Here is a 26,225-nt window from a genome sequence, read left to right on the forward strand (position 1 = left end):
AAATACGAAACTTTAGTTATAATGCTTATGCACCCGTGGGCAATCACTGTAAAAGAGTATCTCTAAAAACAATCTAGATTCAGACTGATTATGGTTGGCGGACCTTATTACCTGATTTGATTTTCACAATCCGCCTTGAAACCAGCTGTATTGCACCGTTATGTAAACGACAGTTGTACAGGTGGATGCTGTTTGTAAATTTGTGTGCGTGTGCTTGTGTGCGTGTGTGTGTGGTTGCCCGTGCTTGTGTCTCACTGGTTTATTTTCACCTGCAACGACACCGCCAAGCTTCTATGCTTTCTCATTCGGCTACTTTCTCCCTCAGTAACCGAACCTTCGTCGCGACCAACTTCACCCACTTCGTTCCACTTCTAGGTGCGTGTGAGTCACCAGTAAAGAAGGGCAACTGTTGCGCTGCCAGCAAACTCTTTGGAGCTCGAAGACGCGCCCAAAGAGAGCAGCACGTACAGACAATGCGAAAGAACGGCGCTGCAATGACTCAGCAAAAATTTTAAAGAAGCGCAATGTTCGCCTCGCAAGACTGGACACCACTGCGGAGATCCCAATGACACTGCATTCCCGAAAAAAGCACCGAACGCTGAGCCCTGGGCCCACGCGTTGCGCGAGTGCCAGGCTGTTGCCGCAACGCACAAACTTGCTGAAACGAGCTCGGCGAGGCGGCATTCTTAACATTTTGGAATGCGACGTGCTTTCGTAAGCGTGCAGGTGCTGAACCTAGGTAGCCAGCGTTTTGAGGCTGAAGTATCAAGTTCCCCGCATGCATTAAAATGTCCGGTCATTAAAATGACCGCCACGTAAAGTCTAATGCATTTAAAAAATGGCGCCGCTAGCACTAGTGGTGCTAGCACTACTGGAGAAACAGCAGAGCTGAGGGTCGACCTTGATTCTCTCCTCACTGGTAGCGGATCCAAGGAGAGAGGGAGCAGAAAGAGCAAGTCTATGCACTTACCTCGTACTACAAGCGGCAACCATAGACTGTCACCCTCCATATTAACGGCTGCCAAGACGTAGTCGCCGCCGACCGAGTCAAACCCGCTTACGTCGCCTCCTTCCGACCCACCCAGGGCTTCCCGGTCTCAATGGCCCCGCACAGACATTCCCAAGCTCAACAAACCAAAAACGGCCTCCGGCTCTACGGAGTGGGCGGACGGGGGGTGGGGGACGAAGAGGGGGGGGGGGGGGGGAAGCGCTGTAGTGGCCAGCGCGCCACCGGTCCGCCGCGCCTAAGACGACGTTTTTTTGCATTGTTGGGAGGGCGTATATTTTTGGGATGTTTTACAGAGGACACTTTGCAAAGATTCCCGCTAAACCCTCATGGCATACGGTATCTCTCCGCAGACAAAGAGGGTGGAATGCCTTATGACTTAGTCATGGCGCTGGGCCTCCACGGCATATGGCGCTCACGCACAGCAAGACTGTACAACGACGTAGATGCCCGATCCGCAAAGCAGTACTTCAGAGAAAGTGTAGGTCGTTATGTGGAGGTAATTAAATCTCAAGAGGTATCGCCTGTGTGGCTGCCAAAGATAGAGCAGCTTACGTCATTGAAAGAGTTTTAAAGGACATCACTAGGCCTAAGTCGGGCCGCCTCACCACGTGCTTGTCGTATATTATTTACGCTGTTGATCTGTGATGTGATGTGAATTGTCCAATCCAGGCAATAAAGAAAAAAAAAAGACGAAGATGAAAGTGGGAGCTCCTCACATGGCGCAAGCCCGCGCGCCATCCTGGACGAAGCCGGGTGCTCCGCACGAGGTGCACGCTCTCGTGCGTTCGCTATTTTGACAGCTGTTTAACCTTTTAGTTCCGCCGTATAGCGTTACCAGAAATACCGAGCGCACGTGAGCGTGCGCCTCGTGAGGAGTGCCTAGCGTCAGCCAGGCTTGCTCATGGGCTTGCGCCACGTGAGGAGCTTACAAAAATACAAAGGAAATATCGAGCCCACGTGAGCGTGCGCCTTGTCAGGAGCGCCCGGCGTCGGCTAGCTCGACCTTCGAGAACACACTGTCCAGCGTTCGTGGCGGGATCTCTCGCGTGCTCTTCTACTCGCCAGTTCACGTGCGTTTGCGCCTGAAGTTGGAAGCAGAGACGCCGAGTTCGCGAAGCCGGTTGCCACGGGTTCTAGCACGCGCTAACGCGGTCCACTCTGGGAGAGATTTGAAAGGCTGCGGACTACACGATCCGGGCCTGCCAGTCATGGAAAACTTTCAGCGGCAAGTTCGGAAATCCGTGTGAGGTGCAACAGCCGGGTCTCCGACTAATTGAGAGACCGCCAGCACTGCTGTTTGTCCAGCTTTCCACCACTAGTGCAAGCTGCGAAATCTTTTCGTTTGCTAAAGCCACTGCGCGAAGGTCGTGTCGGGTGCCCCACGCCGATGTAGTTTTTTTAACACCAAAGTGTTTTGTGTTTTATTCCGGGATGCACAAAGATTTACCTTACATCATATCCGTCACGGAAATGACGCCAGTATAGCGAAGCAAGCGGCCTGTAAAGGATGCACCCCTGCACACAGGGTCTTCTCGCGGGAAAGCCACCTTTAGTACTAAAGAGCATGTTATACCTTTTAACACGAAAGTGTTTTATGCCGGGAAACACCAAGATTTCGCTGACGTCATATCCGTCACGGAAATAACGCCAGTACACCTTTCCCGAGGCGACCCGCCAGCAGGGCGTCGCTCGCCAAGCACACCCACAAGACAACCGCTGACCCCCAAATCATCCTCAGCCGCAGATTTCGCTGCACATTTCACTTTGTGTTTTACCGATTCCTGTGACAGAGGAATGAACCACAGTTTTCTTGTACTTTTTGCTAACGCGAACGGCCCAAGCCCACGCTTAAACAGCTCTGCTGTTAAAAAAACACTCGTGGTGGTCCTCTTAATTCCGAACCTCGGTTTCGACAGCAGCAGCAGCCCGATGCAATGCTACTGCGCTATATCGGCACCTTGCCTTGTGGTAGAACAAAAGTTGTCGTCGTTTCTTCCTTCGTGACACCCACCCGCTTGGGGTACCGACAAGGGATTGGGAGCTTGAAGATTATAATGGGCCCTCTCCACAAAATTTTAAAAATATATAGGAAACCCTAAAGCTGTAGAACATTGCATGCCCCGTGACAGCTGAGCCTGATGCCACGTGAGTAGAAGAAAGGAAGCCCGTCGAAATAACTTGCGCCAAAACACAAAGAAACAAAAGCGAAGAAAGAGAAGGAAATGGGGTGTACAGCATTCTTTATGATTGCGATTAGTCCCCCTCACTTTGATTTTTCAGGATTTTTTTTTCTCAAACCTTTTTCCAACCGGTCTAAATTATCTTTCCTAAGCGTCTCGTGATTAGATAAGAATTCCATTCATTTTAACCATCCTCTGTTGATTGACCGATCCCTTGATTGGGTATGTGCCATACCTAAAGGCGCAACAACAACAACAACAACAACAGCAGTAAAGAAGTTGTTAGTAAGTATCACCCAGCTTTAGCCTTCGCATCACGTAAGGAAACTTAAATTCCCCGAGGAATTTTCGGCACTAAATTGACAACCTTAAGAGAGCAGCGCTGTTAAAAGAAGTTGCACTGGCACGAATTTACTAAAGCGCCAAGCGCAACTGTTCATTGACCTCACGGGAAGGCAAGGGAGGAAGATGTCTTTCCATTAAAAATCAGCACTAGGCTGCTATTCTCGCGCCAGCAGTCAGAAGACCAGAGCTAAGCGAAACAAACTGAAACAGTCGTCTCCCCCGTTCCAGGGTACGCATCTCCTGCTGAGCTGCAGGCACCCTGCCAAAGCCCCAGGGGAGCTAGTTGACCTTAATTGCTTTGGCGGAACTTCTCAAAGAGCGCTCATTCTGGTGCTCCTCTTCCGGGCACCTTTATAATCAGAACGGTTTATTGTACTGTTTACGCAGTTTTGTTCATGTGGCGTGAGTGATTTCCTCTCTCTTCCTCCCTCCATGCACAGGGTAAAGAAAGCAAACCTTCTCCTAGAACGTCTGCTGACTGAAACGAGCCACTAAAAGAATTTCTAGCAAAGACGTGGGGCTCAGTTTAGAACGTATGTATCCATTGCGTGGGGTTCCTGTTGTTCTTCGACAAAACAACATGTCTGCAACGCAAAACCCCCTTTTCTCCCCCGTCTCTCTCTCTCTTCCCCTCCAACCTCGTTCCTTTTATTGTGAACGCTATGGAGGCCTTCTCGATTCCATTTTCCCGCGTTCGCTTCGCGGGCGCACATTCTGTTGGACCCGTTGTTTGCTTTGTGATTTGAGAAGCTCGAGCCAGCACATTTTGTTTTATTGTTTGTGTCCCCTCTCCCTTTTGCGCAGTTTCCTGGCCAACAACTTATTTCACCAGAGGAATATACGGTTTATTATTAATATTGTTGTGATTAGCATCGATATATCTTTGGATGTCTTTTAAAAACCTTGGAGCAGCTTGCACTGTAGTGGTGCAAGGCTGGAGAAACAGGAGAGCTGGTGACCCCTCTCCTTTCGTCGGAGACCCGGCTGTTGCACCTGACATAAATTTCCGAACGCTGAAAGTTCGAAGGTCGAGCTGGCCTACGCCGGACGCTCCTCACGAGGCGCACGCTAAGTGCGCTCCCTCTGCTTTCCTTGTATTTTTTTCTGGTAACGCTATACGGCGGAAATAAAAGCTCCAGCAGCTCTCCTGTTAAAAAAAGCTTGACTAGTTTGATTAGTTCATTTTTGGTAGTCTTGATTTGCTTGCGTGTACGTTGTGTTCTTTTTCACTATGCAGTGCGTAGTAGAATGTCAAAATGTTCCCTCGATTGCGCCGTGCTGCCGCTTAAAAATACTTGAACGCGGTGCACACAGAGGAAAGATTGTTTCAAACTACTAATCTGCTGCCATGGCCCATATACGTATACATTATTTACTGCAAAAGAAGGCTCAGGCAAACAGACCAATCAAATATCCATTCGTGTATCGTTCAGAATGCGTGGACATCACCTCCCTATACGCTATGGCGAACGGCGACGAGATGCGTCAACGTACGCTCGAACGCCGCCGCGTACACTTGTGCTCCATGGTACCCCAGGTAATTGCGCGTGTATGACATCGCCTGTTGCTTTCAAATGTAAAGATGCCTAGCTCGAGCGCTCATCGGTGGTGTGGCGCGCTCCAGCGGACGTGCCGCCGTGCAAATGATGTCTTTCCGCGAACCTGCGCTATTCGGCGGGCGCCGGCCAAACCGGCCGCACCCGGAGAGGCTAGCGAACGGGAAAGGGCAAGAAAGAGAAAAACGAGACAAGCGTTGTCTGACGCTCCCAACTTGGCAACGCCAATCTCTTCACTCTCGAAGGCAGCCATCACTGTGCCCTCTTTCCGCTCTTTTCGTGCTGTGCTATCGCTCGCTCTGTTGCAGGACGACCAGGATCAACAGGGAAATTTTGTAAGTATCGCAATAACTGTAAATTGTAAATTGTAAAAAAATTTTGGAAATTTCGCAATAATGTAAGTATATAACCAAGAGTACCAGTGTTCTTTTAATTAGATTAACCGTTGGCTTGACTTTTACTATAAGAAATGAGAAATACGCGGTCTCGAGTATAGGCGGTATAAAAGCAAATGCAAAACAAAAGATCGCGGCTTCAACTGCCCCAAGCGCAACAGAGAGAGAAGGTTCCAACAATGGCGAGAAAACAGCGCTGACTCAGAAATATTGAATCAAATGAACCTTCATTGTACGCGCCATTGCATCGTAACATTGCATTGTAACGCCCGCCTATTACAGTGGCTTGCCAACGAAACTGAATCCCCGTTCCCTTCCTACTGCTCGTGAAAAGGCACTTCAACGCGTCTTCGCAGCGAAATTGCAAGATGAGATGGTTCGTCTTGAATGACGCTGGGTATACTAAGAAAAACTGGACATGTGCAACGTGTCTTAGTAAATCAAGCGGAATTAAAGATGAAGCAGTATACCTATACTAGCCCCGTTCTATGTCCTTTTGTGTGACATGGACATTTTTACGTGTGCCAAGCCTCTTCCTTTTCCGCGTGGGCCTGGCCTGGCGCTGTACAGCTCTACCGGACCTGGACGGCTCCCTCACAAGTCACGGTCTTAACTCGTCCCCGCTGGAATCGGAACTACAGAGCATCCTTAGCGTACTGAATCATTTGGCCTTCACTATTGAAAACCCGCTCCCTCCACGTATTCGCGTTCTTAGAGACTCTCACCAAGCCCTTCAAGAGTTGCGCAAACCCTTCACCGATCATCCAACTGTGCACGGAATCCTGCATGCGGCACGGGAGCGTCTTGCTAGTACCCATCCAGTCGACGACCACGCGTCGTGCCCCTATCTTGACCGTCACCTTCAACTTGACCACGCATGCCAGGCACGGACGTGTCTTCCTTCCGTTGGCCCAAGCTCAGAACAAAAGTCCGCTACCGCGCCAAGTACACGACAGTTTTTTTTTTCTTTTTCTTTCCTGCCCAGCTCTTCCTTGGGCCTTTTCTTCCCCCATCCCCAACCCACAGCAGAGAAGCATGTAGGCGTCTGTAAATGCCGGCAAACCTCTCTGCTTTTCCAATAAATAGCCTTCTCTCTCTCTTTCTCTTCCTTCCGTTACCTCCCTAGCCACCGGGCTCTGGCTCCCCCGATGTCTCGCTCTGCGGAAATACTCAACAAAAGCTAGGGACAACGCAGACATCACACCACACATCCCAAGAACATGGATTCGCCCGACGGAATCCCCACCTCCTTACTGTTCCCAGTGCCGGATGACCGTATTCACCACCCTCGACCACCTAATCTGCCACTGCTCCATGTTTTCTCTGTACCGCCCTATCTTCACCAACACTATGCATCCCCATGGCTCTTACGGTGACCTTCCATTTGGAGATCCTATTTTTGCTCACAGTCTTTGGATTATTCGGCGTAGAGAGTGGTCTCTCACGATTCGCGCAGTCTGGCGTATACCCCGGTCTGGAAAATACTCTGATGAGATATGATCGTCACTTTGCCTGGCCTCCTCTGTCTGAAAGGAACTCCTGAATGGCCTTCATTGATACATCACTTCTTCAACTGGGCAGCGCCTCCCTTCCACTCCTTCCCTCTACCCATTTTTTGGCCGCATGGCCTTTTAATAATGAAGGGCCACAAGAACAACACCAACAAGAATTTACCATTTAAGCACGGATAGGAGAGGGAAAGAGCGTGTGGAGCAGGAGGGGAGGGAGTTACGTGGCACGGGCCGCAGTCGACATTTCCAGCAAAGCAAGTGAAACGCGGCCAATCTCTCTCTCTCTCTCTTGGATAAGGGAAACCTTTGCGTAAATAAATAAGGAATCGCCTGCACAAGGCGCTGCGGGCGCCTTGAAATGTGCTTTCGTCTATGATAACCTGCTTTATGACCTGATTTATTTTATAAACAGAGCGCAAGAAAATTACGAAACACGGAAAACTTCGTTCCTCTGTTGCTGCATACTGGATTGTGTGGGACGATGATGAGGTGTGAATGCGTTGCACATGTGCCGTGCTTCTCTGCGCGATGCCTCCCAGGTCCTGGTTTCCCGACATGCATCGTTGATTCTCAGTTTGTTCACCCCACTTTTACCCCTTTGCCGAGACTGAGATCCCATGAAGTCCACGCCTTCTAGTCGGCTGTAGCGGCTGGCTGAAATTCAATGGCCGTAGTGCTTACCTGGAGACTAAGGAACGATCATGAGCTCAGAAAACATCCATCGATTCCACGAGTGGCACAACGCGGTCGAAATCGCTCCGCAACACGCTAACCCATTTGCGAGGCACGGGAATGACGCTGTTCCTTGCTCAGACGACCTGTTTAAATGGCTGATGTAGTTCCTCTATATCATTAAATAAGCAGTGGAAAGTGAATCCCATTCCGTGCCTACTACTGGGATATGTGACCTTTCGTGCATTCTCTGCTTCCTGTCCGCCTGCACGAGGCGGTTTGTTTACCTGTAAACAAATGCCTAAATGGTGTTTTCTCCGCCGCCATTCATTTAAGCCTGAACAAAAAAATTACGAATCCCAAACATAAGCCGATACCGACGTAAAGCGAACCACTACGCGTGTGCCCGTACACTAACGTAATCACCTTCAGGCATTGCGGTGGATGTAGATTTCCTCATCGCCAGGAACGTCGCGCGGCAGGATCGTGACGACGTGGTCCACTTCGATTTTCACGTTTACGTTTGCTGCGTACACAGCGAGGACGCTCCTGATGGCCAGCGTGCTAATTCGACGCCACCAGCTACAAGCGCATAACGCGAAAATATTGGTCCGTCCGTCCGTCCATCCGTCTGTCCGTCCGAACATCTTCCCGCATCCAATTAGGCTACACCGGATATGACCCACCCAATATCCAGCAGAATGCAAATACTGCCAAGAACCTGGTACACTAAGACATATTATCCTAGAGTGTAGAAAAAACAAGCACCCGCCAACCCTTCCCCGCATTTCAAATCCTCAAGAGCAGTGGGAGACACTGCTGTCCTGCCCCTGCCTCTCGGAAAAGCTCCTGGTAACCGAGAGGGCAGCCGGTGCTAAGACAGCTTATGGCTTCCTGTGAAGAGGGAACCACTCCTACAAGAACAACGTAAATGCTCTGCCAATAAACGTAATCTATCTATCTATCTATCTATCTATCTATCTATCTATCTATCTATCTATCTATCTATCTATCTATCTATCTATCTATCTATCTATCTATCTATCTATCTATCTGTCCGCCTCCACATTCAACCACACGGCCAAAACGGGTGAGAGAATGCTTGAACACAAAGTGAATATCGGCAACACCATCCAAAACTACTGAGGTTACTGCCATGTTTCATACACGGCCACTTTAAGTGTATGTACCTTCGGCGTGGTGAACTTCTGTAATGTGAACATTAGTGCGCAGCACTTAAGCGTCTGCTACAGTGGTTTCGCGGCGTCACCGGCTGTGTAACAGAGCCAACGAAGGGAACACCGAAGACAGAAGAAAAACGAAGGAGGAAAGTGCGGCGAAAGTGTAAGGAGGAGGACGGTATGCCGAGGCGACGCGAGACGCTGACCGGAGGCGACGCACTACGAAATAACGGAGAGAACGAAGAAGCCACCGAAGATAGGGCGAGCAGGAAAGCGGAGGATGAAAGAATGGCGAAATTGTGAGGGGGAGGGCAGTATGCCGAGGACGCGCCACAAAAGCCCAGCACGCGCTACGTGATGCACGTGCATTGGTCCTTCTGCATCCTCCTTGTTGCGTGACTTATCCGAACCACGTGACATTGGTGAGTGAGGTCAAAAGGTGATGTACAACAACATGCTCGGCGGCGTCGACGCGCTGCTAGATAACGGCAGAGTAGCGTGCGCCGCCGTGCGTTCCCTGATCACGTGATGACTTCCTGAGACGCAGCAGCTATGCGGCGTGATCGAGGAGGGCGAAGTTCGCGCTGCGCCAAATTTCGCTTAGGGAATATAAAAAATTACACCATCTTCCCGTGGGGAACCCTGATGAGGATGCGAAGCATCATGGGGGTTCCGAGTGGTTCCATTTTGTTGCCGTTATGTTGAGTGGTGTTTAGTAGCGCCAGAGGGAATTCCGCGCCCGGGTCCACACCGGTGGCAAAGGCACGCATGTACTGTTGTGTTACGGTGAGTAGGCGGTGGTTCTCGAGGCGCCGAAACTCGTCCATCATGTTCTTGTCGATGTTGTCGTCTCTGTAGTAGAATCGGTAGCCTCTGTCAGCGTTGGTGAGAGAGAGTGAGAAAACTTTATTCTTTAAACAGCCCTAGTCCGGGCCGTCGTGCCACAGTCTCTTCATTAGGAGACGGCTGGTCCGTAGAACTCCCAGAGGTCCGCACTAACACGAAGGCAGTGGGCCGCCAGAAGTTCTTGCGTCGATTTGACATCTACGCCAGGACCCGGGTTCAGCCGGTCCTCCCAGGAAGCGATGCGGGAACGCAGGTGTGGTGGTAGGTCTGGCAGATGGCACTCCCAGTAAAGGTGTCGTACTGATGGGTACGAAGGGCAGTTGGGTGTAGAGCAAGTGGGACGCGAGAGGATGCCATGCATGTAGTGCATGGAGGAAAGAATACTCAGGAGAGGCCCCTAGCATCCCAATGCATTGCGAAAAGCGTGGAGGAAGTGACGTCATTTTTCTTGAGCCCATAGACAGCGTTGCTTACTTGTTTGCAACTGCGGCGGCCAAATTTGGGCCAATAGAACGGACAAATTTTTAAGGCGCCTGGTATGTGGCTGCCTCGCTATGCTTGCAAACCAGCGCAGTCGCTACGACAAACGTTTTTAGTTTAGGCTAGTTTGAAAACTCCGCCGTCGGAGTCGTACCCCGGCCGCAGCGGCGCTTACGTCGCGTCGAGATCGGGGGAGCGAGCCGCTGCCGCCGGCGGCGAGCTGCCGGGAAAATCCCCTTCGCTCATCGTTGGCGAGAGCCACAGTTCGTTCTTTGCTCACTTTGTGTTTCTTCGTTGTGAAGTGAAGTGAAATTCATCGCTGCTGAGACGTAGCGCGCAAAGACCGCCGTGCTGTACGACCCCAAATACTGCTCCCGTCGTCTGCGTTCGCCGTCCCACGAGCCCGTTGCTATGACGACGACAAACGCTACTTTGCCAGGCTTAAGAGCTGAAAAATCGTCCTTCTATCTCAAAAACGAAGGCCGTTTTCCGATTGAAACTTTGGGGGAGGGTTAGAATTGGCAAATTGAAGGCGAAATCAACAGCTTAGAACATGACATCGCACCGATTAATTAGCGACGAAGCTGTTTTCGCTGTGAAGCGGCAGGGCAGGACGACGCCATGTTAGTCAAATCAAACCGGAAACAGCAAAGAATGATGGGATAGAGTGATGGGCTCAGTGGGCTCAGTGGGCTCAAGTCATGGCGGGACTCGGCTTCACAAATGTGACGTCAGGGCCTCTCCTAACATTTTCTTTCCTTCATGATGTAGTGGATACGGGATGGAGTGATAAGAGATTAAGTCTGTGCTTTCCGGACCACGGTTATTGACGTTGGTGCACCGGCTGAGAGCAACGAACATGCCCTCCTCTTCGCAGCTTTGTCTTCTCCTTCTTCGGGAAGATGATGACGGTGGTTGAACGCGAAGCTATCTCGAGATGGATTCTTTGGTTGGCCAATCCCTAGGGGCATCCTGCCACAATCATCATCAGAGGCGCTGCGGACGGGGCACGGACGCGGGACATCCCCCCAAGCAAGAGATGCTTCGCATCTAAAAATCGTCAGCCCTTTTTGTTTGCCGCAATGGGAACCTAAGGACTTTTGAGGGACGTTAAACTACACCCTCCCAAATTTTTAATATTGTCACGGGGGTGACGACCAATCGGTGTCTCAGCGTCTTATCACGGTGTCCACCGGCGAAATAGATGAGTAAGCGCATGCGCATAGAACTATCTGCTTAATGAGTGTCGTCTGCTATACGCGGTTCTCATAGAGCAGCGCGCCCCCTAGTTTTCTTATCTGCGAAAGCCGTCTGCTAGCCGCCAAAAGTAGCGTATAGACCATCCTGACTATCGTGTCGGGCAAGCGACACGAAAGAAAAATCAAACGCGCATTGGAGATTCTTCAATAACCTCGGCTCCTCGTAAACGAAGTCACGCAGATACCGTGGCAGGGGGTATATTGCTTTCAAGGAAACAGCGTAGCAGGCGATGCTCACATAGGAGAGGGCTGCTCGCGCGTGCGCGCACTCTCGTTTATACCGCCGCTGGAAACCGTGATAAGGCGCTGACGAGCCGCTCGGTCGTCGCTCCCGTGATATTGTTAAAAATTTGGGAGGGTGTACATAACCGACAGAACCGGCGTTCTCTTATATTAAAAATACGCATTGGATTCGTTCTTAACGAAAGCAGAAACACGCTAAAAACGGTGTCAAACAGAGCCAGATAAGAGCCCGCTGTCCCAAGAGATGGCGCGCAAGTCGTACGCACTCGGAAAACTGAATTGATAAAGCGACAATTGCATCCGCACCGGAAGCAGCGAGAAAAGAGGGAAGATAACGAGGGCCGGCAGCGAAAAGAGGAAAGAGAGTTAGGTGGCAGGGGCGGCCACAGAAGACCACCGTCTTTCCATACCATTTGCAACGAAGAAAGCGAGGCGGCCGAACCTTTTTCTTTTTTTCTTCTATCGTTTCCAATAATTGCTTTCCATGAAACCCATAATATGATGCTACAGCAACGGCTCTGCACCTGCGAAATTATTTTCCGCACGCTGCGCACAAGCGGGAAGGGGACGCATGCAGGCGGTCGTCCAAAGAGCAAAAATGATATAGTACCTGCCCGTTGAGTGGGCGGCGGGCGCCCTGACGCAAATTCGATCGCCGTCGGACGCGAGCTTCAAAGATTGTGTACTCCAGTCTGCCGAAAACGTAAAAAGTTCGCCGCACGGCAAAAGAGAGCGAACAAAAAATGACGCTTCGTTTACGCCGACTGCGACGAGGACATAGATTCGTCCGCCAACTCGTCCGTCTCCCGGGTAAAACGGGCGTAGCCGCGTAGCCATGGATACACGTCAAAGAAAGCCACACCACTCAGATAGGTGTTCGCGCCAATCGCCCCCGTAATACGGATGCCCGAACGGAGAGATTCCAGTTACTCGTGAACGTGGCGTGCGTCGGGATTGTCCCCGAAGCGCGTGGGAGGCGACGGATTCGTTCCCCTATAATCCGGTGTTTCCCCGCGTGCGCTGAAAAGAGCGGGAAATCTAAGTAGTCGGTCGATGCAGAGAGCCTCCCTCTGCGTGGGAAGGCCCGTTATAAATTCTGTTTGTCATGAAGCATCGGTGTACAGTGTACATAGAGAGATTAAATTGTTCGCGTTCGAAAGTGGCGGCATGTTTACGCGCATGAGATTGCCTCGTCCAGTTATGGGACACAGCGAAAAGGCTTAGCAAACTTAAGCCTTGTTTGCTCCAGGCGAGGCTGCGGCGACGCGCAATTTCGGTACGTTTCCGGTAAACAGGTAGCTGAGAAGCGTCCGGTATGAATAACACCCCTAAAGTCTACCTCAAATTAAATGAGAAGAAGGGAGATCAAGTAGGCATTCGTTTAAAAGGACTCTGCAGCACTTCCGATACGCTTTCACTCTTTCCTTCGCGTATGGAAGCACTGAGAAAGGTAGTTGTCGTCAGAATGGAGGGCAACTAAGGGATTTGCTCGTCGCGGCAGACACGCCTTCAATTTCTGCTTTGCTTTTGGGGCTGTCTTTTTAAAGTGGCTATCGAATGCGTTCATTGCTCCAACCGAAGGAAAGCAGGCCAATAGCCTCTACACCGCTGTAATGACGTAATTCAAGCGGTCGAAGAACGGCAAGACCGGGAAAGAAAGAAAAATCTTTCGATCAAGCTTTCATAAGTTATCTGACGGGCATAGGTAGACCAGTAATTTTTGGCTGAGGTACTTTGCGACCCCCTTATCTAAGTACTGGATATTCTGGTTGACTACGTTCAGCAAGCATTTAAGATGTCGAAACAAGTTTAAAAAAATATTGTAAAGGTTACACAAGAACACCTAGTTTCACCAAAGGAAATGCGTTGTTGTGAAAGTTCGTTCGTATACGTTTGCAGTGAGTTCAGTGTTCAACGGGCAGTGAATTCGGCAGCAGCATGAATTCCTGCACATAAAGCGTGGCCCAATATCTGACCGCGGGCGTTCACAGCTTTGTGGATACGAACCGCTTCTAGTTCTACAGCAGCACCTGTCGGGATATGTATACCGAAATGCCGGAGCTCAGTCTATACATCCAATGTTTAGGCCTAACGTCAAGTAAACTTCAAGTTCAGCCTTACTACATGCCAAGCAAGGTGATACTTATTGTACTACACCAAGCTCCGGGCGTCGGTTACGTCAGGCCTAACGTTAGTTGCGTTAGCACTAAAGTCGGGTCATGTACTGTGGGGATCCTGACGCCCAAGCCATTGCGCGATCACTGGGCTTGTGGCGTTGCGCGGCGCTTTTCCCCTCTCTCCCCGAAATTCCGGCTCGTCTCGGCGCTACTGTGCATAACCGAGCCGTCTGTCTTCTCAAACTCCTGCCCTGAGGTGAAGGCTGCAGCGACCATTGCGGCTATACAACACTGTCACGCAGCGGGCGCTCCGCCCTGGTAGTCGAGCTAACCTCACCTCATTGGTCCGTTTGAACGATTCCCGAACCCCTCTCTCGCCGGGACGCGAACACGCGCCCTGCGCGGGGGTCCGTTCGGAGGAGACGCTTCCAGGACGCCGAAGGCGTTGGCCGAAGGTATGTGACGCTTTCCTTACCAGCCGGCTGCAACTCTGTTGCGCCGGCGAAAGCCCATAAGCCCTTCCGGCTGCGGCCCGTGCCTAGGCTGCTCCTGATGTCCCTACGCTTGCATATAGTAAGGCCGTACCTAACACTCGACGATCACGCCGTGCGGTACGCGCCTGTGAGCGAACGGGCCGCGTCTCCCTCGCTGCTGCGAGCCGATCTGGCCAGCACGGCGATGCGTGCGCACAACGGTTGCGCTGCGCCCCGGATTTTGCCCTGACCGAAGAGCCCACTGGCTCTGCGCCGACGACGCGCACACTTGCGCGTGGCGCCCCATCGCCCCTTTCACCTAAAGGGAAGTAGTATTTGTACTGTTAAATGTGTACTGTAAATTATATAACTGGGAAGAGGGTGTAAAATAAACGTCTTCCCTTCGTACCCTGGGCATATTCCTTTGTCGCCCCTTTCTCCACCTGCCCAACCGAGGCGGTGTTGATTTGGCGCGACGGCGTTTCAGTATCGTCAGCGTGCTCAACTAGCTCGAACCCACGGTGGTTCCTCGCAGTATGCATGAGTGCATGCCTTGTGCAATGCTAGGGTTATGCATATTGTGAGGTAGAGAGACCACAGTACTCTTAACAAAAGGTTGGGGCATTCACTAATGGAATACTAACAAGTTACTTGTCCCAGTATACAGTATACTTAGTAACTGGAGGCAGTAAATTTAGCACTAGTCAGCGTTACTAAGTGAAGGAGGCAGTAAGGACCAGTACCTTCATTAGTAAAGTCCTAGCGATAACACCTTTCTGAGCTACATGCGTTTACTAACTGGCCATACATAACCTAGTCATAAGCACGACCTTAATCTAGTGTATACAAGTTCCTACACCCAGTTAATTTCCTAACCATTCAGTTGCTAGTGGCACAGCCTACGTACAAAACCGCGGGGTAGTAAGGTTCGTATGGAGTTAGGAAATACGGCCGTTACAACCCTTTTACGACCTTTTTTATTAAGAGTGTGGTATACCCGCGTCGCCTCGTCATCTACTGCGCATCTACCTTTGCTCAAGCGAGTTATAAACCGGAAGATACGGGAGGCTTCAAATTTGGTCATGCTGTTTAACACGGGGTACTTATGCTTGCGCGTAAAAAAAACGGAGGAACGGGCATCGAACCCGCAGGCGCGTGTGGCGGGAAATTAACTTGTCCACAACTGTACGCCAACGCCTTGCGTGGACCACGGCTTTCGTGGTGTTTTAAATGTGAACGAAACGAAGTGGAGAAAAAAATACGAGTACACCTACGCACTCCTTATGACTTGGTGATCGCGAAACCACGACTGCCCAATTGCCGGAATGCCCGCGTTTGCATCGCCACGTAAAGGCGACATTTCGCGGGAACGTTCTTCGCAACTTCCCCCATCGCCACTGCTCAAATTGTTCCTGTAGGCCTCAATACATATCTTTAACACACGCTTCTGGGTTTAGTTGGTCCCAACCCATTCACTATACAGGGTGACCAAAGTTAAGTCGACAGGTTTTTTTTTTTTTTTAATTAGGCGGTTATATGTGCGTGAATACTGTCTATACAGTGAGGTAGGGGGACACAAAATGATGTGGTAATTACTGGCGTCGGTAGCTTAATTAACCAAAATTAAATAATTAACTTTTCTTGCGGCTGCAGTAGGCAGCCATGTTTGTATTGAAAAGTTGGTCGCAATCGTGTTTATACGCAGTTGCATTTTGCAGAATTCTTCTAGCATATCCGTACTCCGAGATATCGAACATCGAAGTTTAATTGCCGTTCGCATGTTTACGCATGCAAGGCAGTAAAGGCCGGCGCAAAGCTCCTCCCTTTTGTTCTGTGTTTCAATAGTGGTCCCAAAACACCGGGAGCCCCGCTGTTAGATGACTGAGCGAACAGCTCAGTGGTGCAATCACCACAACTTTTGGGCAAAATAACGTTACTACTACTACTACTACTACTACTACTCCGAGTACTGCAGATTGCGATAACGCGTGCCAACAGTGAAGGGATGCCAGTTATCACCTTTGCCTATGCCTCCACCCCGTTGTCAAACTAAAGGGGAGGAGCTTTGCGCCGGTTCCCCACTGTCTTGCATGCGTAATAACGCAAACGGCGATTGAACTTCGCAGTTCGATATCTCGGAGGACAGATACGCTAGAAGAATTCTGCCAAATGAAACTGCGTAGAAACACGATTACGACCAACTTTTCAATACAAACATATACCTGCCTATTTCAGCCACAAAAGAAGTTAATTATTGAATTTTAGTTAATTAAGCCACCGACATCAATAATTATGAACCAATTCTGCGTCCCCCTCAGCGCATAATCTCACTGAAAAGGCGGTCTTTAACACACGCTTCTGGGTTTAGTTGGTCCCAACCCATTCACTATACAGGGTGACCAAAGTTAAGTCGACAGGTTTTTTTTTTTTTTTTAATTAGGCGGTTATATGTGCGTGAATACTGTCTATACAGTGAGGTAGGGGGACACAAAATGATGTGGTAATTACTGGCGTGGGAGGCGGTGCTCCTGCGGCAGTTACAGACCGAGACCGTGCTCACGCCGGCGCTGGCGCGCCACGTGTGCCCGGAACTCTACGAGCGGACCGAGTGCTGTGTGTGTGCGCGAGTGCCCGCGGACCTGGCCCACATCATGTGGGGCTGCAACGAACAGTGCGCGCGCGACGGAGGCGACCGCCTCCCGCCGGACATTCGCGCGTTGATTTGATCGGCTCCCCGGAGCGCGGCAACCAGCTCAGGGCCGTCCAGCGGCTCGAGGCAGCTCTGGCGCTGCAACGGCGAAAGGAAAGCCAGCGCCCCTCGCCTCCCGGCCCCCGCGGGGGTCGAGCGGACGGCGACGGCGCGGGCGATCCGAGTAACCCGCGCGGCCGGCCGGGCACGACGCCTCGGGCTCCGCCCGCTACCTAGCGCAGGTAGTTAGACGAGGTGCGGCGAGGCCCTGCGTGGCCTGACCCGCACCTTTCTCGCAGGACGAATTTATAAAGGTCATTTCTCTCTCTCTCTCACGTATATCGAATCGCCTAATTAAAAAAAAAAAACCTGTCGACTTAATTTTGATCACCCTGTATAGGGTCACATGCTTACTGGCTGTCTCACGTTTATACATATCCCATGCCACATAATCGCGATGTCCTGTTCGAGCTCCATATTGTCACGTGTTGTATAAGAAAGGGCACACGCAACGGTCGACAACGAGGAAGAAACGGAATCTTCGTCTTCGGATCGCGCGCTGGGCCCGGTCCCTCGGTTCTCGAGCTTTAGGTTAGACCCTTGGCTGTAGCCGTTTGGTCTTTTGTGCCTCATTAAAAAACCCTACCACCCGGAGCACGCATTCACTGTACGCTACACTGGTGGAGGAGCTGGGTACAACCACCTGATGTCCAGGACCCCTCCTGGGAGCCCGGTACGGCCACGCTTTGTTGACACCCCGGTTCATCGGATTAGCCGCCGCCAACTCGGCCTGTCTCCTGAGTACGGCCTCCTTTCCAGCGACGCGCCGAGACGCCAAGTGGTTCAACCGCAAGTAATGACGCAACCAGTTGCCTCTCAGGTAACGCTTCACCAGCCGCGCACTCCTGCCGTCTTCCGTGGTGAAGCGTTCGAAGACGTCGAGGACTGGCTGGAGCAGTTTGAGCGTGTCGCGTCGTTCAACCAGTGGAACCCTCAACAAAAACTTGGGCATGTGTACTACTCGCTGGACGACGGCGCCAGGACCTGGTACGAAAACAGAGAGGCGAGAGGTGAATTGTCGACGTGGGACGAATTTCGGTGGGAGCTTCTAGAGTCGTTTGCCTGCACAGACCGCCGAGACCTCGCCCAGCGACTTCTGGAATCCCGCATTCAAAAGCCCAACGAAACGGTCGCAATGTTCGCGGAGGACATGGCTCGCCTATTTCGGAGAGCCGACCCCGATATGTCCGAGCCGAAAAAGCTGCGACACCTAATGCACGGTGTAAAAGAGCAGCTGTTCTCTGGCCTCGTGCGAAATCCTCCTCGTACTGTAAAGGATTTCATCAAAGAGGCGACAGCCATCGAGCGAGCCCTGCAGGAGCGGTGCCGACAGTACGACCGTGGGGCTGGCAGATCCTCCAGCCCAACTGGCACTGTGGTGACTGCTGCGTCCACCGATGGATCACTGCGGCAGCTCGTCCGATCTATCGTTCGGGAGGAGTTGCAGCTGCACGGACTCGTTCCTCCCGGGCCGGCGTCTGCATCAGTCGTCGACATCGTGCGCCAAGAAATCAGGCAGGCCTTAACGTTTGCAGCCCCGGAACAACAGCCACAGCCGCTCCAAGCTGGCTATGCGTCGGCAGTGCGTCGCCAACCGCCTCCTGCGAGCGCCCCAGCGCCCAACTGTATGCCTCAAGCCGACGTCTGTCCCCAGGCAGCGGCCGCCGGTACACGCCCCTGGCCGTCGGGAAATTCATTCCGAGGACAAGTGCGGAAGACTGACCTCTGGCGTACCAGTGACAACCGGCCCCTATGCTACCACTGTGGCGAAGCAGGCCATGTTTACCGCCGTTGCCCGTACCGCGAGGTTGGCCTTCCCGGATTTTCTCCTGCTGCTTCCCGGCCTCGCTTCGGGCAAAGGCCTGCTGCAATCGAAGACTTCCTCGCTGGTCGCCGAAATGCCTCGCCCTCGCCGTCCCGCCGATATCGATCACCGTCCCCAGGGAACGACGCTCCACTTAGCCGCCGCGACGCTACAGATATACCGAGGGGAAGATCCCCAAGCCCTAGGCGGGGAAACTAGAAGCAGCAACTCCGGGAGGCAGGGTTGCTGATAGCATAACCCCGCAAGACCTTCGAAATCATGCGAAGCCGCCGAAGGAAAACACGACGACGAGAGTGACTATCGCCGATGGTGGAAGCGCCGATCTCGTCGTATCTTTGGATGGACATGAAGTTGTTTCCCTTGTTGATACCGGAGCGGATTACTCGATCATTAGCCTGACCCTCGCTGATCGGTTGAAAAAGGTTAAGACGCCATGGCCTAAGATTCAAATTCGCACTGCTGGGGGCCACTTAATGACGCCGGTGGGGAAGTGCACTGGCAGGATCAGCATAGGAGACGCTACTTTTGTCGGCACTTTCGTGGTCCTAGCAGAGTGCTGCCGGGAGCTCATTTTAGGAATGGACTTTTTAAGAGAATATAACGCTGTCATCGATATGGGCGAGCGCTTAATCACCTTATCGCCGAGCCCCCGCCTGCCGGAAAGCGAAGAATGTCGCTCATCGTTGCGGGTTATCGACGACGACGTCAACATACCGCCGCGCTCCTGCATGCTCGTATCCGTCAACTGCGACGTGCGAAGCACTGTAGACGGCATCGCAGAACGTGTCGATGCGCTTTTATTCAGTCGCGGCGTTGCAGTTGCCCGAGGTGTCGTGCACTTAGTCGACGGCAAAGCGGAGTTATTGCTGACAAATTTCAGTAATGAGCACCAACACGTCGCTAAACATACTGCAGTCGCCTTTTTTCGAGGACATTCCTGGCGGTGACGAAGACTGCTTCGCCTTACAAGGCACCCCGCCTGGCGAGAGCAGTCTCGCTCCCGCGATTGATGTCAACCCCAGCTTGCCGTTCACGCAGCGCCAAGAACTCCGCGAACTGCTCATGAAGTTTATGGATTGCTTCTCTTCGACATCTGCGGTCCGACAGACGCCACTCACAAAGCATCGTATAATCACTGATGACGCAGTAAGACCTCTTCGCCAAAATCCCTATCGTGTGTCTACCAAGGAACGTGAAGCAATTCGTAGCCAAGTGGAACAAATGTTGCAAGACGATGTCATTCAGCCATCTCGAAGTCCGTGGGCGTCGCCCGTCGTTTTGGTTAAAAAGAAGGATGGCACTTTACGGTTTTGCGTAGATTACAGGAAGCTAAACCAAGTGACCAAAAAAGACGTCTATCCGTTGCCCCGAATCGACGACTCTCTAGACCGGCTTCGCCACGCCCGTTACTTTTCCTCCATGGATTTAAAGAGCGGGTATTGGCAGATCGAGGTAGATGAGCGCGACCGCGAGAAGACCGCCTTCATAACACCGGATGGTCTTTTCGAGTTTAAGGTCCTGCCCTTTGGTTTGTGTTCGGCGCCGGCAACATTCCAGAGAATGATGGACACTGTCTTGTCCGGCCTCAAGTGGCAGACATGCCTCGTGTACCTGGATGATGTCATCGTTTTCTCGTCAACATTTGAAGAACACGTGAAACGACTATCTTCAGTCCTTCGTGCCGTACGAGCCGCCGGTCTTACCTTGAAAGCGGAAAAGTGTCATTTTGGTTATGAGAAGCTCCGTTTCCTCGGCCACGTTGTCAGCAACGCCGGCGTCACACCCGACCCTGAAAAGGTAGCCGCTATCTCCAATTTCCCGACGCCCAAGGACAAAAGGGCCCTGCGGCGATTTCTAGGCCTGTGTTATTACCGGCGCTTCATTGAAAATTTCGCACACATCGCGGCTCCACTAACCTGCCTTACCCGTAACGACGTCGCCTTCGTATGGACCAATGAGCAGCACGATTCTTTCGAGGACCTGCGCCGGCGTTTGCAAGAGCCACCTGTACTCGCCCATTTTGATGAGGACGCTGCGACCACCATTCATACTGATGCCAGCAACGTAGGTCTAGGCGCCGTTCTTACCCAATGGCAAGACGGTGCTGAAAGAGTTGTTGCGTATGCAAGCAGGACATTGTCCCGTGCGGAGACCAACTATTCGGCCACCGAGAAGGAATGTCTGGCTGTTGTATGGGCGGTCTTGAAATTCCGCCCGTACCTTTACGGCCGTCCCTTCAAGGTAGTGAGCGACCACCACTCACTTTGTTGGTTGGCCAATTTAAAAAACCCCACTGGTCGCCTAGCCCGCTGGAGCCTGCGACTTCAGGAGTTTGATCTGACGGTAGTCTATAAGTCAGGAAAACATCATTCTGATGCAGACTGCCTGTCCCGAGCCCCGGTCGAGCGCCCCGGCACTGAAGATGAAGACGACACGGCTTTTCTGGGAGCAATCGACGCCCCAACGTTGTGTAAACAACAGAGGCAAGACACCGAGCTGCAACCACTTGTGGACTTTTTGGAAGGCCGCTCTACACGGAAGCCCAAGCTCTTCGCACGCGGCCTAAAGTTCTTTTGTTTACGGAACAATATCCTTTATAAACGCAACTTTGGTCCAAATGGCAGAGCCTACCTTTTAGTAGTCCCTGCGTGTCTTCGCCGCGACATACTACAGGCCTGTCATGACGAGCCGACTGCGGGTCACCTTGGTTACGCGCGTACAACTTCCCGAATCAAGCAGAACTACTACTGGCCGAAGCTTCCTGCGACAGTGAAACACTACATTCGCACCTGCCGCGAATGTCAGCGACGGAAAACACCGCCTGGACGCCGCGCTGGTTTACTGCAACCTGTACAAATACCGAAAACACCTTTCCAACAGATCGGCATGGACTTTTTGGGCCCCTTCCCAACCTCCTCTTCGGGAAATAAGTGGATAATCGTCGCGACCGATTACCTTACCAGATACGCCGAAACAAAAGCTCTTCAGCGTTGCACTGCGCTCGACGTGGCTCAATTCTACATGGACAACATTGTTCTGCGCCATGGAGCACCAGAAATTTTGATCACGGACAGGGGAACCGCATTCAACTCGGCGTTGGTACGCGCCATCATGGATCTCACCGGTACTTCACACCGAAAATCTACGGCCTACCACCCACAGACGAACGGCCTGACCGAGCGCTTGAACAAAACCATTGCAGACATGCTAAGCATGTACGTCGACTTAGAACACAAAAATTGGGACGCAATTCTCGCATACGTGACGTTTGCCTACAACACGGCCCGGCAAGAAACCACGCGCATGACGCCATTCGCTCTCCTGTACGGACGCGAGGCAACAACGATGCTGGATGCCATGCTCCCACACGACCACGGAAATGCCGACGAGACTACGCAAGCGATCGCGCAGCGCGCCGAAGAGGCGCGGCAGCTCGCTCGGTATCGCATCAGAAAACAGCAGGTGCAGGATTCCTCTCTTTACAACGCTCGTCACAGGCACGCTTCCTTCGAGCCTGGCGACTATGTATGGGTGTGGACCCCCATCCGACGTCGAGGGCTAAGCGAAAAACTTCTGAAACGCTATTTTGGACCCTACAGAGTTCTGAAACAAATGAGTGACGTCACGTACGCAGTGATTCCGGAAGACGGTGTTCCATCCCGGCGTCGCCAACGCCGGTCGGAAGTGGTCCACATCGTCCGCATGAAGCCCTACTTCGCAAGAACGTGACACGCCCATACTGGATCGCTGTTTCACCACAACTTCATGCGAGCATCGGGACGATGCTTCCCCTGGGGGGGAGGTAAATGTCACGTGTTGTATAAGAAAGGGCACACGCAACGGTCGACAACGAGGAAGAAGAAACGGAATCTTCGTCTTCGGATCGCGCGCTGGGCCCGGTCCCTCGGTTCTCGAGCTTTAGGTTAGACCCTTGGCTGTAGCCGTTTGGTCTTTTGTGCCTCATTAAAAACCCCTACCACCCGGAGCACGCATTCACTGTACGCTACAATATACAGTTGAACCTCGTTATAACGAACACTGATATAGAGAATTATCGGCTATAGCGAACTAAATACAAAGTTTGGTTGGTCCCGCTTTATTTCAATGACACTTATTCGTTTATAACGAGACTGAAACCGTGAGAGCCGTGCGCGATAACGGATATAACGAAGAAATATTTGGCCAGGAGTCTGAGAATCTACGTGGAGAAGAAAAAAAACCCCGCCGTTCGAAACTGCAGAAGTATAAAGGTCCTTTTGTTCTTGGACACTGTGGAAAACTTCATCCAGCTCAGTGCTGTGAGTAGCCACCAGAAGAAGATCACATCCTTCATCAAATAAATAAGGACGGCGGTCTGCATTGTCAAGGAACTTTGTTCTGTTGTAATTTCACGTACTCATGTTTCGGTTTATTGAGGTATAAGCGCATCAAGGAGAAAAAAGTAAGGGTTACCTTGTTTATAGTGGATTCGATGCGTGAACAATGGATTTTTGTATCGAGTATTTTTGCGCGAGCCAGATTTTTTATTTGTTAGAGCCGACTGTTACCTCTACTGTTACAACGAATATCGGATATAATGAACTAATCTGCTGTCCCTATACCATTTACTTATAACGAGGTTTGACTGTATACGCAGGCGAAGAATCATGGTCACTGGGAATTTGCATGGTAATCGACAACTCATCCACATAGACACCCTCCCCTTCCTACCCATAGCAAATACTCCGATTATATAAATTCCCTCGCTGCCTTCGCATTTACAGTAATAAAAATTTCAACAAGCGGTAAATCTGGGCCTGTTATTTAAGAATTGTATTTCACACAGGGCGGAAGAGCGAGACAAAGCAGAAAAGTACACGGGACCGACGCTGTCGTGTGTAGATCTCTTCCCCGTCTCCTTCTTTCGCGCTGTTTGAAATATGACGAAAGCTTCCGTCACTCTCCAACTTCGCATGCCCCCGACGAAGACTGCTCGGGGTCCGGTACCTGAAGAGTTTGGTCACAGGCGTACGTTACAAAGTTTCGCTTTTAGCACCGCACAGTCGTCGCCCCACGAAGGGGATCACACATACCGAGTGCTGTAGAAATTCGCGTCCGTGCGCCGTTTCGCTATGCTAAAAGCCACGTTCCGTCGACGCTCATGCTAACCCCTACGAGAAGGCTCGCCCCTCGCCATCCGCGCGGCGTCTCGCTGTTGGCGGCAGAGAGGGAGACAGCCTCCAAATAGCGCGCTGCCTCCGCCGCGCATCTCATTCCTCCTCCTCATCCTCCCGCGGTGGCGCGGTTCCTGCTCTGTCGAGCTCTTTCGAGGGAGAAAGAGCGGCCGACCGAGGAGCGTCCGTTTTTAGCGGCGACGGAGGCGGCCGATTGCGACTCCGTGGCGCTTGCCGAAGAGCCGGCCACCGCCGCACCCCACGGGGCCCCCACTATACAGTTGCTCCCGGGCTTCCAACACATCACCTACACGCACGGTTCCTGGCTCGACAAGTCCGAGAGCTACCGCTGATGATTGTTGATTGAAGAATTTAACGCGCCGACGCAACGCAGGCGATCAGGCGCGCCGTAGTGGAGGGCTCCGGATTAATTTTGACCACCTGCGGATCTTTAACGTGCGCCTAAATCTCGTACACACGGGCGTTTTTGCTTTTCGCCTCCATCAGAAAAGCGGCCGCCGCGGCCGGGAATCGAACCCGCGTCCTCGTGCTCAGCAGCGCAAGCCACTGAGCCACCGCGGCGGGTCCAAGAGTTACCGCGGTCGTTAAGCCAACTAGGAGCATGTGCCGACGACGCTACATCGAGCCACGAGGAATGTTAACTGTTTTATGTCATGCTATATGGGGCCAACGAGTTCAGCTTCCCCGTACTCGCTCACATATTGTGGTCTCTCTACCTCACAATATGCATAACCCTAGCATTGCACAAGGCAGGCATTCATGCACACTGCGAGGAACCACCGTGGGTTCGAGCTAGTTGAGCACGCTCACGATACTGAAACGCCGTCGCGGCTACTTAACACCGCCTCTGTTGGGCAGGTGGAGAAGGGGGCGACAAAGGAATATGCCCCGGGTACGGAGGGAAGACGTTTATTTTATACTAACATTCTAGTCACATATTTTACAGTCCCAATTACATAATTTACAGTACAGGTACGTACTTCCCGTTAGGTGAAAGGGGCGATGGGGCGCCACGCGCAAGTGTGCGCGTCGTCGGCGCAAAGCCAGTGGGCTCTTCGGTCAGGGCAAATTCGGGGGTGCGCGCACGTTGTGCGCGCGCGCATCGCCGTGCTGGTCAGATCGGCTCGCAGCAGCGAGGGAGACGGGGCCCATTCGCTCACAGGCGCGTACCGCACGGCGTGATCGTCTAGTGGTAGGTACGGCCTTACTATATGCAAGCGTAGGGGCAACAGGAGTAGCCTTAGGCACGGGCCGCAGCCGGAAGGGCTGGTGGGCTTTCGCCGGCGCAACAGAGTTGCAGCCGGCTGGTAAAGAAAGCGTCACATACCTTCGGCCAACGCCTTCAGCGTCCTGGAAGCGTCTCTCCGAACGGACCCCGCGCAGGGCGCGCGTTCGCGTCCCGGCGAGAGTCGGGTTCGGGCATCGTTCAAACGGACCAATGAGGTGAGGTTAGCTCCGCTACCAGGGCGGAGCGCCCGCTGCGTGACAGTGTTTTATCGCAGCAACGGTCGCTGTAGCCTTCACCTCAGGCAGGAGTTTGAGAGGACTGCTCGGCTCTACACAGTGGCGCCGAGACGAGCCGGCATTTCGGGGAGAGAGGGGAAGAGCGCCGCGCAAGGGCACAAACCTAGCGATCACGCAATGGCTCGGGCGCCACGATCCCCACAATATTTACTGGTGCCAGCTTTGTTTACCCTTTCCCACTTGACTTTCTCGCACGTGCTTTCACTCTCGCCGCAGAAGGAACACGTAAATGCTGTTCTGTTCGACACACACAGACAACTTGAACAGCCTGTTCGTTCTTCATAAAAGTAAGCCTTGCGACAAAGCCCTCCTACCCACATGTTCACGTGCCTAGAGGCAGCGCACCACCGTGTGTGCGTCTGTAACCAACACGCTTCCGGCTTCCTCCGCTTTTCATCCTGCACTGCTCGATATTATAACAGACCTACAATTGCGCTTTTCAATTCGAATATTAACCTTCGATTCGCAAGTACAATGCGCACGCTTGGCGGAGCCACTGGCCGGTTCACGCGGAAGCAGGCGCCCGTATACTGCGCTCCCGTCCTGTCCATTTCAGCCATGGAATGTAGACCTGAGGCCATCAGCGAGAAACGCGGCGCTGTCCTTGCCGACAGTTTAAATCTGGCAATTAAAAAGCCGCACACGTACGTGGTGTACACGAACAGCGTTTTATGTTAAAAGCTGCG

General features: G+C 52.2%; 2 protein-coding genes across 2 annotated transcripts in view; one reads left to right on the forward strand and one right to left on the reverse strand.

Moving 5' to 3' along the window:
• The window catches only part of LOC144169039 (uncharacterized), a 139,700-nt gene that overhangs the window by 99,404 nt on the left and 14,071 nt on the right, over nucleotides 1-26,225 (reverse strand). The gene's annotated exons all lie outside the window — the stretch shown is intronic.
• Nucleotides 17,623-24,347, forward strand: LOC144168166 (uncharacterized). Its single transcript, XM_077697203.1, has 2 exons — nucleotides 17,623-18,683; nucleotides 24,142-24,347. The coding sequence occupies exons 1-2, from the start codon at nucleotides 17,663-17,665 to the stop codon at nucleotides 24,345-24,347; spliced, it is 1,227 nt and encodes a 408-aa protein (XP_077553329.1). The 5' UTR covers nucleotides 17,623-17,662.

The sequence above is a fragment of the Haemaphysalis longicornis genome, unplaced genomic scaffold (genome assembly GCF_048455015.1).
Source record: "Haemaphysalis longicornis isolate Haplotype H1 unplaced genomic scaffold, Haemaphysalis longicornis Haplotype H1 scaffold_2, whole genome shotgun sequence".
NCBI classification, from domain to species: Eukaryota; Metazoa; Arthropoda; class Arachnida; order Ixodida; family Ixodidae; genus Haemaphysalis; species Haemaphysalis longicornis.